The sequence below is a fragment of the Theropithecus gelada genome, chromosome 2, assembly GCF_003255815.1.
Source record: "Theropithecus gelada isolate Dixy chromosome 2, Tgel_1.0, whole genome shotgun sequence".
Taxonomy (NCBI): Eukaryota; Metazoa; Chordata; class Mammalia; order Primates; family Cercopithecidae; genus Theropithecus; species Theropithecus gelada.
This window is the reverse complement of record NC_037669.1, coordinates 158,381,971-158,401,613: the sequence shown is the minus strand read 5'-3', so window position 1 is coordinate 158,401,613 and position 19,643 is coordinate 158,381,971. Positions and strand designations below refer to the sequence as shown.

Here is a 19,643-nt window from a genome sequence, read left to right as displayed (position 1 = left end):
TGTTTATAAGGTCTTAACCTGTATTACTCATTTAGTCTTCATGATAAACCTATGGGGTATAATTTTTACCCAACTTATGGATGAAAAAATGTTTATAGCATAGTATTGAGGAATACGTGCTTTGGGGTAGACAGAACTTGGAGGCCATCTGCAATAGTGGTTACAAGGAATTAAATTGCCTAGGTTTAAGTCTTAGTGGCTGTTGATTGGACAAACTTAACCTCTCTGTTTTCATTTATAAAAGAGGAGAAATTCTAGTACCTAGCTTATTGAAGTTTGTGAGGAATACATGAGGTAATCACTGTGAAGTGTTTAGAAAGGAGCCTGGCACGTAATAAGGCTTGGTAAGTTTTTGCTGCTGTAGTCACTGTTTTTAGATTTCTAGAAGGGTAGTGAAAAGGTGAAAAGCAAAGAGCATGTATGTGTATGTTTTTATCTTGGTGACCTTATCTATAAGTATACATTTTTTGCTCTATTAGAAAAATTAATTGATTAAAATAATAAGTGAATTATTAGTGTATTATCTAGAGAAATGAATTATTTATTGAACATCTTTGTTGTGCCAGGGCACTGAGTACGGTGCTAGTGGGATTATGGGAACAGATTTGAACGCCATTATCTGGAAGAAATGTGTTCCATAGACACAGATTAAATGCATTCCCTGAGTCTGGCCATGTTAATCATTGAGTTGAGTGACTATGGTCACAAAGGAGTGGTGAGGTCATGTCCAGGACTCAGCGTGGGTCTCATCAGAGGACAGAGATGTCCAGGGGGCATGGCCTGGGTTGGAACTTGTTCCCAGGTCAACAGGCCAAGAGCATGTCCAGTTTTTTAAACCTTGTGTTTACATGGCAGAAGATTTGAGTGATCCACAATTGGTTAATCACAAGGACGTTTACATGAAGCCAATGAAATGGGAACCTCTGAGGGTCAGAGGCTCAGGAGACAGCTATTGTGCTATTGGTACTATGATTTGTTTCTTAACTTCAGAAAGGAGAAGGTGATGCCACGAGCTTGGATGCAGGATTCATCCACATAGCAGGCAAATATGGGCTGGTGCCTGTCCTGGCGGAGAACTACAGTAAGTGGAGGGAAGTGTCCTTCTGCATTTTTTCTGTCCACAGATCCCCTGGACTGTGGGCATAGAAAGATGAGGAAATCACTTAGTTGAGTGTTGAGATAATAACTATTGTTGGAGTGTAGGGGGCTAGTAGAAAAAAAAAATCCCCCTCTCCTGGAGCCAGAACCAATTAAGATATAGACAAAGGAATTAGGCAGAAAGAGATCAAAATAACACCTTTATTTCTGAGACAGCGATACTGGAGTGTGTGATGTAGAGCTGGCACGGGGCTGCAAGTTACCCTTACCTTACACTTGTCCACTAGTTCAGGAAAACGGGTCTGATGGCTTATGCCATGACGAAAGGCAAAGGGAAACACGTTTTGTCATAGGTAAGAAGACCTAAGCAACCCTCTCCCCATTGTCTTCAAGAAAGAAAGAAGGGGCTGAGCCACACGTGCTCATGATCCTTCACCCAGATGCACTGGGTGGTTGAGAAGGTGGGGCTGCAAGGTCATGTCCTTAGTGGGGATCCATTCACATGGAAAAAATGAAGCCGGCGTAAAAGAGGGTTTCCCTAATATCATTGATTACACCTCATCTGCTACATTATCTTTCAAAACAAAACAACTCTGTGAGGTAAATAGTGGTATCTCCATTTTATAGCTGTAAACACTGAGGCTTAGAAAAGATAAGTGATGGGTCAGAAGCATGGTGGCTCACACCTGTAATCCCAGCACTTTAGGAGGCTGAGGTGGGTGGATCACGTGAGGTCAGGAGTTCAAGACCAGCCTGGCCAACATGGCGAAGCCCTGTCTCTACTAAAAATACAAAAATTAGCTGGGCGCCTGTAATCCCAGCTACTCAGGAGGCTAAGGCAGGAGAATCGCTTGAAACTGGGAGGTGGAGGTTGTAGTGAGCCAAGAGTGCGCCATAGCACTCCAGCCTGGGCAACAACAGCAAAACTCCATCTCAAAAAAAAAAAAAAGGATGAGTGATGTTTCCATTGTAGAATAAAGACTGAATCCAGATCTTTCTGACTCCATGGACTGGGTTATTTCCCTCCCATATAGCAAGAATAATGATTGCCTACTACAGTCTAAGACTCTGGAGGGAAGAAAGACATCAGGATGACTTATTACACAGCTAATGCAAAGGGATATGGCCTCTCCCTGTCTTCCCCTTCAATGAGCACCTCCACTTTCTTTCCCCACATCTGCCAGAGTACTGGGGAGATTTTGGGATGTAACCTATGTTTCAATAGGAAAGAGCAGAAGAGGGTAAAATGGGCTTGCAGAAACTTAACCCACTGATACCCAATGATACCTTGCTCATTTTATTATTGACTATTGAGATTGAGAAGCTCCTGACTTTGGACGGAGTACGTGAGGGTTTAATGTCATGTACCTTGATTGTTTTTCTTTTTCTTTTCAGAGCAGTTTAGGTCTAAGTGTGTGAATTTTCCCATGGAAGGTGAGTTAGCATCAGTAACACTGGCTCATAGGTAAAGGCCCATTGTTGGGGAGAGGAAAGCTTGAAGACAAATAAAAATGACTGGAGGTGGAAAAAAATTCACAGTTAATCGTTAAGATGCAAACCTATCCTGGGGCTGTAATAATACTATTTGCAGGGTACTTTATAGTTGGCAAAGGACTCCTGTTTGCACTATTCCCGTTCCCTCTTCTCAGCAACCCTGGAGTATGTGGGCATTGTTGTCCCATGTTATGGAGCTGGAGTCTGGGGCTCAGGGACAGTGCGACTTGCCCAGGGCCACACAGCCAGGAGGCGGCTGCATCTGGGTTTGAGAAGAGGCAGAATGACTTGAAACCCCTGGCCCTTTGCCCTGACACCACACTGTGCCTGAGCACATGCTGCCTGCCCCTCTCTGTGTGAAGGTCTGCACCGGGGCCCATTCCTGGCATTTCTGGGCTAAGTAGAGACCTCATGAGAGAAGGAGATTCACAGATGCTGCTGATGAAGATGAGGAGGAAAATAAAATCCACCTTTCAGCTTTTAGCCAGCTGGAGCTTGATCGCAGGGGAGTTGATCAGTCTTTAGAGTAGAAGACCACCACTAGGGGGCAAGTTCCTCCGTTTTGTGTCTCCGGATAAGCAGAGAAGGTCTGTCTCTAGTACCTACTCCTGGAAAATGGATAGAGCAGTGGTTCTCTGGTATGGTCTCTGGACCAGTAAGTAGCATCAGCATCAACTGGGAGTTTGTTGGGAAGGAAAATTCTGGGGCTCCATTCTAGACCTGAGTCAGAAGCTCTGAGGCCAGGGCTAGCAACCTATGTTTTAACAAATTTAATGCACGTTATATGGTTTGAAAACTGCTGTGATAGAGAATCCTGAGGTGAAAGCCAAGTGCATACTTGAGTTTAGTGTTTCGTCTGAGGCAGGAGAGCTGGGGAAGGGGAGGAGTTTGGAGTATCACAGCACAAGGAGCTGTGGTCTCTGTCTCCTGCTGAGCACTGGGTAATAGGACCCTGCACGGCCCACCCTGCACAAAGGCCACTGGAGTGCAAAGTTGAGGCATCACTTCCCTGCTCACCTGCAGCAGCTCCCCTTCCTGTGTGGCAGGACCCCAGCCCGGGCATATGCTGTACCTCATCCCTCTCTGCTGTCATGGCTAAGAAGTCTTCTCTAAATTGTGTCTTCATCCCTAATCCTAAAGTCCAGCAAACAACCTTCTATCTGCTATGTATTCTATTCTGATCGTTTATCATCAGAAACAACCCTAACTGCTTCAAAAGTAGTTGACATTTTCAGAAACTGCAATGATGCACAAATGTAGATCAACAAGCATGCTTAAAGGATGGTTTAGACACTGGCAGAGGGGCTGACTGTGATGGAGGAGGTGCCATCTGAGTAGAGAGGGGGAGAGTTAACCTCAGAGTCACACACACACGCATGGAAAGATGGATGACAATAACGAATCCCATAGTTACAGAAATAGTGGCATTGAAGGAAGGCACTATGACAGAATTTGGCTACCAGACTGGTGTCATGGACCGCAGTGTGGTAGGCAAGGGCTTGCCATGGCCTCAGGAGAACCTGCTTCACTGGGAGGGGCCTCCAGTCCTGCTTCTGCACTAGCAGCACTGCTGGAAAGCCACGTCCCTAACCTGCCCTTCCCGTTCCTGATGTGCCTATGCTCATATCTGCACCTCTGACCCCCGTCAGTCACTCCAGGAGGGGTTCCACTGCCACCATTTAACTGAAGAAAAATTTAGGCTCCTAGATGACAAGGACATGTCTGAGGTCACTTAGGAAGGACAAGACAGACCTTCCACCTGCCATGTTGACACCCAACTTCTCCAAATTTGAATTTGTACAGAACTGATCTACAACATGGAGAAAGGGTGTGTACGTGCGGGAAGCAGGGAGTGGTGAGCCACATTATCTTCTAATTCTAAGAATTTATGATTCATATCAAGCACAATTCAGTTATATAATATTGGGACTGGAATAAATAAAATATTCATGGTATTCTCATTAGAATCAGGAGCAAGGCAAGAATGGCCACTCCCACCAAAGATATTCAGCGTTATATTGGAAGCAAATGCAGTAAGACAAGGAAAAGAGTTGGGTTTTTTAAATATTGGGAAAGAGAAGAGAGATTAAATTGTCATTCTTAGAAAAGATTATTGTAAACCTAGAAAATCAGAGACTTAACATTAAAAAATAACTCATTAAGGCTTTCTTTTGAACTTATATTCAACAGAAAAACTTAACTAAGTGCATACTCATAATTCCAAAAGTTTATAGAAATAAATGGTTTTTAATAGGGGAAAATGGGCCACAATAAAAATACCTCCTAGTATAGATACGATACATCCATATATAATAAGATATAAGTTAGATTCAGCCAAATTACAGAATGATGTAGCCATATCTATCACTACTGAATCAAACAAGTGTCCACAATATATTATTGAGGAGGAATAAAGCAACTCACAGAAAATAATGCAGCAAGACTCTGTCTCAAAAAAGGAGAAAATAATACATAGCAAGAGTCTATTGAAAAAGTACAGTGTATGTAAATATATGTGGGTGCATTTATGTAGACATAGCTAGGGAGCAGTAGTGTTAGTCTGTTTGGCTTAGTACCTAATAATGATAGCTATTGGGAGGATCCTCTACTAGAGTAACATGAGGGGTTCAAGATATTCCCTCTCCCCAGGGAGAGTGACAGGCAGGGGCTAGCAGCAGTAGCTCTAAAATGTATTTTCAGAGTGCCCTGGAGGTATGAGAATAGTATCTTGGCACCCCTTCCACTAATATATATATGTAAATATGTGTGCAAATATATATATATAATCTATAATGTACATATTTATCAATATGTATATTATATGTACATATGTATAAATACATAGTATATAAGTAAACACTATATGTATATATTTAAATGTATAGTTTTTTGGGTTTTTTTTTCTGAAAGAGCAACTTACTGCCAGCAAAGTCTTCTCTGAGATGGTCTTGCTGTCTGCTTGAAAGGACAGACAGAGTACACCACTGAGGGGTCAGTAAAGAAATGAAGCACTGTTTTAAGCAGGAAGGGATTTAATACAGGGAATTAAATGTTAACAAAAAGCGGACACTAGGTTCCTGGAATGACTGCCACCCATAGTGAAACAGAGCTGACTCTCTAGGAGACCTACTACCTGCAAGACTTCTACTAGTACAGTGATTTCAAGACACAGCCTGTAGCTGTGACCAAGGGATAGGAAGCCAGAATTGACAGTGGCTGTTGCTGTTGCATTTGCTATAATAGCTTCTAATCCTCTAGGATGGAGAAGGGATACTAGGGATCTGGATAGAAAAGCCTAACATCTCCGGGACTTTATTTCCTAGCAGAAAAGAGGTGAGGGGGAAGGCAAAGACCTCTATGTGACTTCCACCTTCCAAATTTCACACATCCTAATTTACACTAAGAACACAGCTGCGAGGAAACAGTGGAAGTGTAGTTTCCACATTTCGAGCCAGAAGTGGGATGGGATGGAAATGGAGAATACCAGCTCCACCATAGCCACCATATAGAGATGGCATTTAATGGCCTGGTACAGGAGGGCTGGCCAGATCTCACTGGATTGTCCATTCTTCCTCCTCCTTCCCCTTCTCTCCCTGAAAGAGAAGAAATTGCATCTTGGTATGTCAATTTCTAGGCTATTATGTCACGGCTGTGGTTAAGAAATCAGATGCTGATGTCACCTGGAGCTCTCTTCGAGGCAGGAAGTCCTGCCACACTGTAGTTGGCACTTCTGCAAGCTGGAACATCCCCATGGGCTTAATATACAATCATACCGGGTCCTGTAAATGTGGTGAGTATGTTCTGGGAGGTGTTGTGGCAGTTCATTCCCTGTGCCTGTGCCTGGGTAAAGGGGAAATTCAGTTTGATGAATGGCAGAAAATGCCATAATGGGTGGTGGGCTTAAGAGCTTGACAGAAATTGTCGGTGAGCCTCACATCTTCTTGAGCAGGTCCTCCTCCTTCTCATCCTTTTGCTTCTGAGAAGAATACCTTGGCCTAGAGGGCAGATCTCAGGGAAATAGCTCTATTCTTGATGTCTCACAAATGGCTCAGGGAACAAGCCTGAGTTTGCAAAGCAAGACTGGGCTGGATGCGTTGGTGCGCATGAGTGTGTTGTTTTCACATATAAACCGAAATGGCTGCCTTCTTAATTGGAAACCTTCCACCAGTAAGTCCTGGAGTGCTGTTTGTCATGTTCATCCTCATCTCTCTTAGATGAATTCGTCATTTCAGCTACACTCACGCCACTACCGAAGAGGCTTCTGCTCCTCTGCTTTCCCCAACTCTCTGAAAATCCCAGTCCTAACTGAACCCTATTACCTGCTCTCTTTTGTACCTGAGCAGCTAAACGCGGCTGGAGAGTGTCACAGGGCAGCAGAGCAGTTCGTGTCACCGGAATGCTTCAGGCACTGTCGTTGGTGTGCCCCCAACATTTACAAGCGCCCCCACCACTTCTCTGCTCCACATGCCACATTCCCGGTGATTCTCCTAACGTCCTACTTGTCCACACACCTCAGACAAACACCATCTACCACCTTTCTCAGCAGACCATTTCACCTGCACCTGCAGGAGACAATGAAACCATCAGAGAGGTTTCCCTTAACATCTGCCTGCCAAGACTGTGGGCCTCCTGGGGGCTGCACCTCCCCACCTCCTCCCTCCCCAGCCAATCCCTCTACCTGTGCTTGGGTGCGGGTCACTCCCATGTTCCCTTTAACGGTCTCAACCCTCAGTTATTACTTCTCCTTCTGGTGTGTCCAACAATTTCTCTCAACAGGTAAACACACCCAGTGTTTTCCATCTTTAAAAGTCCCCTGACCCTCAACCCGCCCAACATTCTCCTGCAGCTCCTGCCTGCCTTCCCTCCTCCTCTTTAAGGCCAGAGTGATCAAAGTGTTGTTGGAACCGCTCCCCTTCCACTCACTCCTCAACTCCCTGCTGCCTGGCTCCAGTGCATCACTCCACAGGAAGGATTCTGGTCAAGCCACCAGTGGCCTCCATACTGCTCATTGGAAGGATGTGCTTCCGCTCCTTTCCCCATGACCTCTCAGCAGCGATTCCTCATATTGCCCTAGAATAATATCTCCTGGCTTTTATGGAAACACACTGGCTTGGTTTTTCTCCTGCTTTCGCAAGGACCCCGTTTCCCAATGTAGTTAAGAAACGTTTGAGTTGCTAAATGAAACTGTTTTTCCCAGTCTCAATGGAATCCCCAAGCACTCACATCCATGCCCACAGCCTCAATGGCCATCCAAAGGGTGTTACACGTACAAAGCTAGGCACATGATAAGCACTAGGTAAATGCTTTTTATCTATCTTTGTGTTGATAATTGTGAAGTTCTTATCCCCAGCACAAATCTCTCCTTAGCCTCCAGACATGTGTGTATTGAACTGCCTATTTGACATCTCCAGATGGATATCTCAAGAGCACACTAAGCTCATCCTGTTCAAAACCGAATGCACCATCCCTGCCGAGCCTGCTCCTTTTCCAGAACTACCTGGTGGAGGACTCTACAGTCCATCCCCTTGTGCCCACGGGAAGCCTGACTGTCATCCTCCGCACAGCCATCCATCTCCAGGGGTGCCGATTTCTCCTCCTTCCACTCATCTCCCTCCCCTTTGTGCTCCTCTAGCCCCAGCTGCCCTCATTTCCCCTGAACTTCTCCAGGAACCTGCCACCCAAACTCCACATCGCTCTGGTTTCCATCCATCCTGTTGCCAGGCCAATCTTTGCAAAGTGCAGATATGACCATATCCTGCTTACTGCCCCTGGCCCAGCATTGTCTAAAACCCTTCAGAGACTTCTCATCTCTCTAAGGACAAAGAACAAAACCTATCACAGTAAAAGGTCCCATGGGTTCTGGACCTGCCCCCCACCGCACTCACCACCATTCTCTTGATGGTTTAGTCCTGATGGCCTCCATGAGGCTCTCTGGGCCATGCCTCCACCCTATCCCAACACAGGCCAGTGCAGATGCTGGTTCTCCTGTCTGGAGGGCTCTTCCCCTCTTCCCTTCACTTAGGCGACTCCTACTCACTCTTCATGTCTTGGCTTAAAGCTTCTCCCTGACCCCTAGGGCTGCAAGGGGCTCTTTTATTGTAGCTTCATGGAACCCTATAATTTTTTCCCAGAGCAAAGAGGGAAACATGAATTTACTCATGTGGTGACTTAGGTTCTGTCGCCACACAGGCCGCAAGCTCTCAAGAGGGCAGGGCCTATGTCTGATTTCTTTATGGTGGTGCCCTGGAGACCAGCACAGGGCTGGGCAGCTGTGCCTCTCTAGACTCTTTCTGGACCTGAAGCTGTAATGGCACACCTTGTAAAAAAGGGCAAGGGCAGCAGAGCTCAGAAAACATGTGCTCCGGGTTCCGCCTGCCAGGACTTCTCTTTTGCCCCTCACTGTTAAACTCTGTGTCCATCTTTCGACGCCACTGCCCTGTGCTGCAATGGGGTAGACCTCTGTGAGCTCACAGACCCTCGGTCCAACTTGAGTCAGTTCCCCTTTACTTAGCTCTGGCTGGAATCTTTTTTTTTTTAATTCCATAAAGTCTTGCTTTTAATAACATGTTACAAATAACTGAATGTGTCTTTATTAGGCAATTTTTGGGACAGAATCTGAGGCTTTCTTGCTAACACAGGCAGGGAAGGCTGATTCTGACCTCTGGTTGTCCTTTCTCGCAGATGAGTTCTTCAGTCGCAGTTGTGCCCCTAGGTCTAACCCGGATTCCCCTCTCTGTGCTCTGCGTGGTGGCAGGTGCAGTCCTGCCCACATGTGGGCTCACGACAGCCAGGAGAGATACTACGGCTCCAATGGGGCTTTCAGGCAAGTAGTGTCTGTGCACCACCTTTCCCTTTGCACCAATCCAGTACATTTCTTGTCCTCTCACTTTTTCCATCATCCCAGCATCTGGCTGCTGCATTTGGAAGGAGCCAGAATCTAGGAAATAGAACTACTGCAAATTTTGAATGGCTCCAACGACTCAAGTCCAGCTCTTCTCTAGGGCAGTCTCCTGCAGATCCAGATGATTTAGGGCCTTGGGGCACCTGGGGAGAAGCAAGAATGATGGCAGCAGAGTCACAACTCTAGTTCTACTTTTGCCACTTTCTTCAGTGTGATTGTGGACAAGTCAAGAATCCACCAGAGCCTTAGTTCAAAATCACAGGAGGGACACCAGACACCTCACTTCTTACATTTGGTTGGTGAGTATATTTTAAAAATAGATGCTCCTGGTCTCCTCCATCCATTCAAGAAATATTTACTGAGCACCTAATAGATATTGTTCTAACTGTTACAGTAGTCAAGCTGTTACCAACCGTGGGTTCTCTCTCAATGCAATAGAAATTGTCATAAGGCCAAGAGAGTTTTCCCAGACAAGGCTTTGTTGGAGCTTATGCCCAGGAATATGGGAGGCAACACAAGAGAGAATTTTCTGGCTGACTCCCCAGAGGGCGTTGTAAAGGGGCCACGGTGAGAAAGGAGTGATGTCTAGGAATGTAGAGGCAGGGAACTTTTAGCACCTCCACAGTGTGATGACATGCTTCTTCATGCTCGCATGTCTTATAAGCATGTTACATCTCCACCCCCGGGTGTGATTTTTAGCATTATAATGAAGCTAAGGTTAAGGATCAGTCGTTCTCCTGGCCTTGCGTGCATGTGGGAGATAGTAAGATTTATGGTGGGAGCTGCTGCTTTTAGCTTCCTCAGGGTCCGACAGTCAGCAGGTACGGGCTCCTTGAGCAAGGTTTATGTTGCAAGGTCTGGAGGGTCTGTTTGGGGTCCCTGCCACCCATGGGGCCTCCCCTCTACCAGCTTGCGGTGAGGTCCTTGGTGGGGCATGGGGGGCACCAAGTCCTGTCCCTCCTCTGCCTCAAAGCCACACATAATACCTGTCCCTCCCCTGCTCCCAGTCTTCTGGGGAAAGTAGGACAACAGCACACAAATAAAGGGCAGGATATACCTTCCAACTGCAAGTGCTACTGAGGAACCAAGGGAGGTGATGCAGCAGCAACCAGTTTTAGAAATTTTAGAAAAGGTAGTCAGGGCAGGCCTTAGCAGGCAGAGGGGCCGTGTGAGCTGAGAATAATGTGGGAATCAGGCCTGAGAAAACCTGGAGGAAGAGCAACCTAGGATGAAGGAACAGCAAGCACAAAGGTATGGGGGCAGGGCAAGTCATGCTGTGTGGAGGCCAGAGAAGAAGGTCTGTGGATGAGGGTGCAGAGAGAGAGGCACTGGCTGTCTCAGAGCCCTGTTGGCCTGGCTAAGGACGTAGATTTAACTCTAGGTATTGTGGGAAGTGCTGGACCTTTGCGGAAGCAGGGCAGTGCTATATGAATGAGTTATGTGAACAATGTATGAGACTCTAGAAAGTTCTCTTTTATTCATAGACACCAGGGTATTCCACTACCAGACTACTTTGTCCTGCCCTTTCTGAAGTTTTCCCTCTTTCTTTTCATAAGCCATGCATAAATTACATGTTTTCACAGATCCACAACAACATATACTATTATTACATTAAACCTGGATGAAATATGTATGTATATATTTATTTATACACATAAAAAGCAGTCTTAGCTTCAAACCTCTCATTCTCCCCATCTCCTACCTGTCTTTTCACTTCGTTGAGTTTTTTTTGTTTTTTTGGTTTTTTTTGAGATGGAGTCTTGCTCTGTCACCTAGGCTGGAGGAGTGTGGTGGTGCGATCTTGACTCACTGAAACCTCCACCTCCCAGGTTGAAGCAGTTTTCCTGCCTCAGCCTCCTGAGTAGCTGGGATTACAGGTGCCCACCACCACGCCCAGCTACTTTTTGTATTTTTAGTAGAGACGAGTTTTCACCATGTTGGCCAGGCTGGTCTCAAACTCCTGACCTCAGGTGATCCACCCACCTTGGCTTCCCAAAGTGCTGGGATTACAGGTGTGAGCCATCACACCTGGCCCTTTAAGTTTCTTGACTCCTCTAGCCATTCACTCCTGCTGACCTGTGATCGATCGATCCTGCACCTTTCCCCATGGCCTTTTATTCCATCCTTTCCCAGCATACATTTCACAATCAACCGTGCCTGCACTTCCAGGCTGGCTGGCTTCCATTTAAGTGATGAGGACCCTGTTAAATGAGCCATGTATCTCTAGTCCCCCCACTACCCCATTTCTCCTAGAAGACAATTCCATACTTTCTCCTCTCCTTAGGTCTCCAACACTTCTTCCCCCACCTTTCATACCTTTGTTTCCTATTTCTCCTAAGAAAAGAAATCGAAAGATAAATTCTACAACACCCCGCTGCCATATCCACCCACATGCCAGCATCTGTGGCCCTAGGTACTGCCTTCCCTCCTCTTACTGGGGTGACCTGGCTTTCTCCTTGCTAAGTCCTGTCCTGCACCTGTTCAGGATTGTTGCCCTAGCAGTTCTCCCTTTTTCTGCAGCAGCATCAAATCTTCTTCTCTACTAGATCATTTCCACCAGCATACAAAACATGCTGCTATGTTTTTTTTTCCATCTTACACACAAATAACTAAGTAAAACCTCTCCACCTCACTTTCCTCTCCCATTTCTCCCCTTCTTTTTACAACAAAATTCCTTGAAAGTGTCAAATTTCTTTGCTAACTCAAATTTCTCTCCCTTAAATCTCCCCGGAACCCAGTTTAAGAATCTGTTCAGGCCCCAAACCCCCAACATGGAGTTGGTTTTATTACTGTTTTTCAGTGATCTACAGAAAATATACCTCTTTATTGTCAGAGTATGGGCAGACTACTCCCACCACTCCAACCCCCTTGGTACACCACTGACCGCGTGGAGATGAAACTACACCAGTGACCTCTGTTGCTAAATCAAAAGGCCAGTTCTTCGTCCTTGTGTTGTTGCAGGATTTTTAAGGAATCAGCTTACACACTCCTTAATTTCTTTTAATTCCTGTTCCAGCATTACTTGATCTACCAGTGTCACTGGCAGCACCCATCACTTCCTCCTCTTGGATTTCTTCCTTGGCTTCCGGAATGCTACACTCTCTTGGATTCTCCCCTCCCCCTCCTGACACTGCACCTCAGTCTCTTTTTTTTTTTTTTTTTTTTTTTTTTTTTTGAGACGGAGTCTCGCTCTGTCGCCCAGGCTGGAGTGCAGTGGCGCGATCTCGGCTCACTGCAAGCTCCGCCTCCCGGGCTTACGCCATTCTCCTGCCTCAGCCTCCCGAGTAGCTGGGACCACAGGCGCCCGCCACCTCGCCCGGCTAGTTTTTTGTATTTTTTAGTAGAGACGGGGTTTCACCGTGTTCGCCAGGATGGTCTCGATCTCCTGACCTCGTGATCCGCCCGTCTCGGCCTCCCAAAGTGCTGGGATTACAGGCTTGAGCCACCGGCACCTCAGTCTCTTTTGCTGGTTCTGCCCACTTCCCCAGCCTCTACATGCTGACATGACTCAGGGCTCCGCACTTGGAATTCTTCTGTCTGCCCATCCTCTTGGTGGTTTTATCTCTGTATGCTGACGATCCCCAAATTTACATTCTGGTTCTGACTTTTTCCTGAAACCCCAGACTTGTAGATCCAGCTGCCTACTGGCTATCTCCACTTGAGTTTCTAATCACCAACTCAAACTTAAATGTCCAAAACTGAGCTCCTGAAACTCCATACATTCCCACCCAAATGCTGTAGTCCACCTCATCTCAGTTAGGGGCAATCTATTTTTCATTTTGGAAAAAATGTCAATACCTTGCTACTTTCTATGCCTGCCCTTGTTCTCTCACACCCCATATCTCGTCCATCACCAAATTATATTAGCTGTACCTTCTCAAGCTATCTAGAATCAATCTCTCTGCCCATCTCCACTGATACCATTCTGATCTAAACCACCATCCTCTCTCCCCAGATTTTTATCATAGCTCCTTAACAGGTCTCCATGCATCTGTCTTGTCCCACTCTCCTCCACAACACATGAGCCAAAGTGATTCTGTTACACTTAAAGCATTATATTAATACTTCTTTGCTCAAAGCCCACCAATGATTTCCCGTATCATTCAGAGTGAAAGTCAAGGTGCCTTTTTGATCTACAAGTTTCTTCTAGAAGCCTTTGCAGCCTCATCTCCTACTTCTTTCCCCATAAACTCTCGGTTCCAGTCAGCTTGGCATCCCAGCTGTTCCTCGAAGACCTCAGGCACACTCCTGCCCCGGGGTCTTTGCACTTGCTTCTACCCCCATCTGGAGTGCTTGTCTTCCTCAGATCATCATGGCTAGTTTCCTCATTTTATTTAGGATTTCTCAGGGCAGCCTTTCCTGGCCACTCTGTAATTGTAAACCTATAAAAACACATGCTTGCACATACCATTGCCAATACTTCATATCCCCCTTTCTTGCTTTATTTTTTCTTTAGCACTTATTACTCTCTAGCTTACTACATATTTTATCTACTTACCTCACTTTATGTCTCTTTTATTCTGTAAAGTGAACAAGGACCCCGTTGGCTGTAAGTGAGAAAACCTCATGTGAAGCAGCTTACACCAAGGACACTGTCTTGACAGGTGCTCTGGGTGCTTCCTCCTTGAAAGAGCTGATACCTGAGCCTAGGAGGCCAACGAAAATGCTTTAAGGGTAGGGTTGCCACCTACAATTCAGGATGTCCAGTTAAATTAGAATTCCAAATAGGCAACACATGACTTTTTAGTATAAGGGAATACACCCTGCTTCTCCCGTCTGTTTGTCTTTCTCTGCACATCTGCCTCATTTTTCTTCTTCCCTGCAGGGTGGGTTTTGGTTTCTCAGGCTACCTGGAGGGAAATGTTTGCAACCAGCAGTCCCAATGTTGTTACAGCTCATCAGTTATAAAGGAGCAGTCAAACAAAGACCACAGCGTATTCGTCCCAGTGCTCAGGAAGGGGGATTGTCACCCCAGTCTGGGCGAAAGCTTCCTGTTCACACAACTCATGCAGTGAAGTCACATTGTAAGGTGACAGCTGCCTCCACTGTGATCACATGGATTGAAGTGGCCGGGGTGGGGGGAGTTGGTTCTCAAAAAAGTAACAGTGCTTGAGGGACCAAACAAGAACTGAGTACACAAAGGGAAATTTTTTTCCTAGATACAAAAATCACATTATAATGATGTAATAATGGTTTAAGGACGGTTTAAGTGCAAGAATGACAAATAAGTGGAAAAGAATTGAGGTCCAAGAGAGATTCATGGACATATTGCCATTTGGTCTGTAACAAAGGTGACATTTCGAATCACTGGGGAAAGAATGAACTTGAGAGGTCCAATAAAATATGTACCAAGAACTGGCCCCTGTGCTCCCTGATGGGAGCACATTTAATCGTGAATGAGTCCTGGACGCTGGACAGGCAAGGGTCCAGGAGAGTGGTGGGAAGGGAGAGTGGTGGGAAGGGGTGCTGATGGTGAGTGAGGATGATTTCTTTTAGGCATTTGTATGAGTGGGGAAGAGAAGCCCATCGCTGGAGAATAGGGTGGGATAAATGCAGGATTTATTGTTTTTGTAAAATGAAAAGACATATAAATGTGACGAAATGTGTGTTTAGCTAAAGGTTTCTCAATTTTGTTTACCTTTTCAAAAAACCAAATCTTTGTTTTGTTAATTTTTTTGAATTGTTTCTTTAATCTCTATTTCATTTATTTCTGCTCAGAGTTTTATTATTTTCTTCCTTCTACCAATTTCAGATTTAGTTTGTTCTTGTTTTTCTAGTTCCTCGAGGTGCACAGTTAGGTTGTTTATTAGAAATCTTTCTTCTTTCTTGATGTAGAAATTTATTGCTAAAAATTTCCCTCTTAGAACTGCTTTTGCTGTGTCTCACAGGTTTTAGTATGATATGCTTCCGTTTTCATTTGTCTTAAGGAATTTTAAAATTTTCCTTTTTAATTTCTTCATTGACTCACCAGTTGTTTAGAAGCATGTTGTTTAATGTATATGTAAAGATTCTGAAGTTTTTCTTACTGTTGATTTTTAGTCGTATACCATTGTGGTTAGAAAAAATACTTTGTATGATGTCTATCTTCTTAAATTTGTTAAGACTTGTTTTGTAGCCTAATGTGATATATCCTGGAGAATGTCCCATGTGCAGTTGAGAAGAATGCATACTCTGCACTGTTGGATGGAATGTTCTGTAAATATCTTTTAGGCCCATTTTATCTATGATACAATTAAAGTCTTTTTTTTTTGCTTATTTTTTGCCTAAATAATCTGTTCATTGCTGGAAGTTGAATGTTGAAGTCCTCTATTATCACTGTATTACAGTCTATCTCTCCATTTAGGTGTAATAATATTTGCTTTATATATTTGAGTGTTCCACTGTTGGATGCATATCTACTTACAATTGTTATATCTTCTTGTTGAACTGATCCCTTCATCATTATCATCATTATTTAATGACCTTCTTTGTCTCTTTTTATAGGTTGTTTTTGTTGTTGTTGCTGTTGTTTGAGACAGGGTCTGGCTGTGTCACCTATGCTGGACTGCAGTGATATGATCTTGGCTCACTGCAACCTCTGCCTCCTGGGATCAAGCCATCCTTCCACCTCAGCTTCCTGAGTAGCTGAGACTACAGATGCTTGCCACCAAGCTCAGCTAATTTTTTTGTATTTTTTGTGGAGACTGGGTTTCACCATGTTGCACAGGCTGATCTCAAACTCCTGAGCTCAAGCAATCTCCCTGCCTTGGCCTCCCAAAGTAATGGGATTACAGGCATGAGCCACCATGCCTGGCCTCTTTTTACAATTTTTGACTTAATGTCTATTTTATCTGATGTAATATGGCTACTTCTGCTTGCTTCTGGTTTCTATTTGCATGGAATATCTTTTTTCATATTTTCATTTTCAGCCTATGTTTGTCTTTAATGGTGAGGTGAGTCTCTTGTAGAGAGCACATAGTTGAGTCTTATTTACTTAGCCACATTATATCTTTTAATTTGAGAATGTAACCCATTTACATTCAAAGGCTGTTATTGATAGATAACAACTTACTCCTGACATTTTTGTTAATTGTTTTCTGGTAGTTTTGTAGATTCTTTGTTTCTTTATTCCTCTTTTTGTGTTTACTTCTGTGGTTTGGTGGTTTTCTGTGGTTTCTCTTTCTTATTTGGTAATTGCTGTAATTTATTTATTTGTGGTTATCATGGGGCTAATGTGAGTCTTGTAAGTATAACAGATAATTCTAAGCTAATAGCAACTTAACTTTGGCTGCATGAAAGTACTCATTTCCCCTCCCACAGTTAATATTTTTGTTGCCCTAATTTACTTCTTTATCTATGATGTGTTCCTCAGCCACTAATTGTAGTTGTTTTTTAACCATTTGACTTTAAATCTTCATACTAGAAGACTGACAGTTTTACATAGCACCATTATATCACTGAGTATTCTTAGTTTGATTTATGAAATTACTTCTACTGGTTTTGTATTTTAATGTGTTTTTCATGACAGTAATTATCATCCTTTTGTTTCTTGCTGTAGCACTCCTTTAAACATTTCTTGTAAGGCTGGTCTTAGCGGTGATGAATTCTCTTAACTTTTGCTTGTCTGTGAAGGACTTTATTTCTTCTTCATTTCTGAGGGATAACTTTGTGGGACATAATATTCTTGGTTGACAGTTTTTTTTTTTCCCTTTCAGCACTTTGAATATGTCATACCATTCTCTCCCAGTCTGCAAAGTTTCTGCTGAGAAATATATTGATAGTCTGATAGAAATTCCCTTATATGTGACTTGACACTCTTCTCTTGTTGCTTTTAGAATTTTCTCCGTCTTTGACTTCTGACAGTTTGATTATAATGTTCCTCAGAGAGAATCTTTTTGGGTTGAATCTAGTTGGAGACCTTTGGGTCTCCTGAATCTGGATGTTCATATCTCTTACTATATTTGAGAAGGTTTTAGCTATTATTTCATTAAATTGGTTTTCTGTGACTTTCTTCATCTCTTCTCATCTGATATTTCTATCATGTGAATATCTGTTCACTGAATGGTGTCCCATAAGTATCATAGGATTTCTTCATTCCTTTTTATTCTCGCTTTTTTTCCTATCTGACTGGGTTACTTTAAAATAGCTATCTTCAAGTTCAGAACTTCTTTATTCTGCTTGATTTAGTCTGTTGATGAAGCACTTAATTGTATTATTTTACTTTATTCATCGAATTTTTTTGCTTCACAATATCTGTTTGGTTCTTTTATATGATATCTCTTTGTTGATTTTTTTCATTCAGATCATGAATTGTTTTCCTGATTTCATTGAATTGTTTGTCTGTGTTCTCTTGTATCCCACTGAGCTTCCTTAAGATCAATATTTTTAAATTTCTTTTCAGGTATTGTGTAAATGCCCCTTTCTTTGTGGCCTCTTACTGGACATTTATTGTGGAGTCATATTCTCTTGCTTTTTCATGTTTCTTGTGTCCCTACATTGATATCAGCACATCTAGCGAAATGAGCTCCTATCTCAAGCTCCTCATCTACCCGGTGAGCTACCAGATTGACTCTTCCAGCTCATTTAGTTGCCAGAGCTGAAGAATCCAGCAGAACGCAGATCTTCTCTCTAGCCTAGAACTCAGTCCTACAGAGGACAGGAAGGACCCCTGGCTCATAAGCTTCCTACCCAGGAGTTTCTGGGGACAGGGCCTCACTCCTTCTGGAAATGGCATTTTCACATGGAGCCCTATGTTCTCTCCTTGCAGTTTCCCCTCAGGAAGCCATGGGCATGCCTATCCTTTATGCTGGGCTTCTGGAAAACTCTCCCCTGGAGTTTCACCTGCTACAAATCTTCAGACTCTGTTATCCAAAGCCCAGAGACTTCTGGCTATGACGGGCTTGTGGTTCTACCACCAATTTTCTATACCAGGAGAGTCAACCTTGCAGTCCTAAGTGGCACAGACCTGAGGCAGGAGCCTGAAGACCCTGGTCCAATAGGGGTCTTTCAATGGCACAGGAGGAGAGCTGTCAAGAATCCCACCTCTGCTTTGTCCCAATACTAAGAACTTGGAAAGAAAGCCAGAGTACATAATTAATTAATGTTTAACATTTCAATATATTTGGGATACTAATGAATCCCTTTGGAGATTAATAAAAGCCGGGAACTCTCATTCTAGTAACACACACACAAGCATGCACACACACACCTTTGCATACAATTTTTGTGCATTCATAGCTTCAGTTCAGTGATTCTTCTGTGACCTCACACTGCCTTTCCCTGAGTGGTAGAAGTGTAGGGATGGAGATTTATTGATCTGATTTTAAGTAGATGCTACCGTAGGGGGTTGGTAAGTCTTATTAAATTGTACATGTAGACATGTTACATATATGTATTTAAAAGGCCTATTTGTGAGGAATATTTGAAACAACTAAAAGGGTAAAATCATTCCATTGTAGAAACCAACAGTTGACACCAATTATTTACAAATCTGTATAGGTCAGAGATTTACTTTGGACAGCTGAGAAACCTGGTGAACTTTGATCTCCTTTTTCCATGGACCCTGAGGACATTAAACAAGGGAGTTTACTCTGGGGGCAGTAGAAGGATCAGTGATCAGTTTACTTTGGCCCTAGGAGCACTGGACTCTGTTCAGCTTAAACAGCCACCTCTCACGGGCCTATCTGAAGGTCTTGGGACTTGACCTGTCTTGGTGAAGGAGCAATGGGAAATGCCATCCTTAAATAATGTTGGAAGAAATTATGAATAACACTTTTCAAGAAAGTGTGTCACAGGGCAGTGGGGACAGCTCAGGCTATTGAGTTCATAGCCCTAGGTTCTAGCTTTCCATCTTGCTGGACAGCCTACCAGTTATGTCCTCCAGCTGAGTTGTTTTTGTCTCTGTAAAATCAGATCTCTATACTAAATGGTCTCTCAGGGTGTGTTTTGCCAAAGGGCCCAGTAGCAATGGAGGGAGACATAAAGCAGTCACACAGAATAACTTCATTAGTTCACTGAGTGTGTATTTGGTATGTAGTCTATGCTGAGTGTTCTGTAATAACGATAGTTGTCATCACCATCTATTGGTGTCATTACCATCTATTGGTCAGACAGAGCAAGCAATCTAATAGCAATGTGAGCAATCTTCAGAATGACAAGGTAGACATTTGTA

General features: G+C 43.8%; 1 protein-coding gene across 1 annotated transcript in view; it reads left to right on the top strand.

Annotated features, from left to right (window-relative positions):
- The window catches only part of LOC112619403 (inhibitor of carbonic anhydrase-like), a 53,478-nt gene that overhangs the window by 22,546 nt on the left and 11,289 nt on the right, over positions 1-19,643 (top strand). The window contains 4 exon segments of the mRNA XM_025377382.1: positions 991-1,095; positions 2,496-2,532; positions 6,227-6,382; positions 9,274-9,415. Of these exon segments, the coding sequence (XP_025233167.1) occupies positions 991-1,095; positions 2,496-2,532; positions 6,227-6,382; positions 9,274-9,415 (440 nt within the window).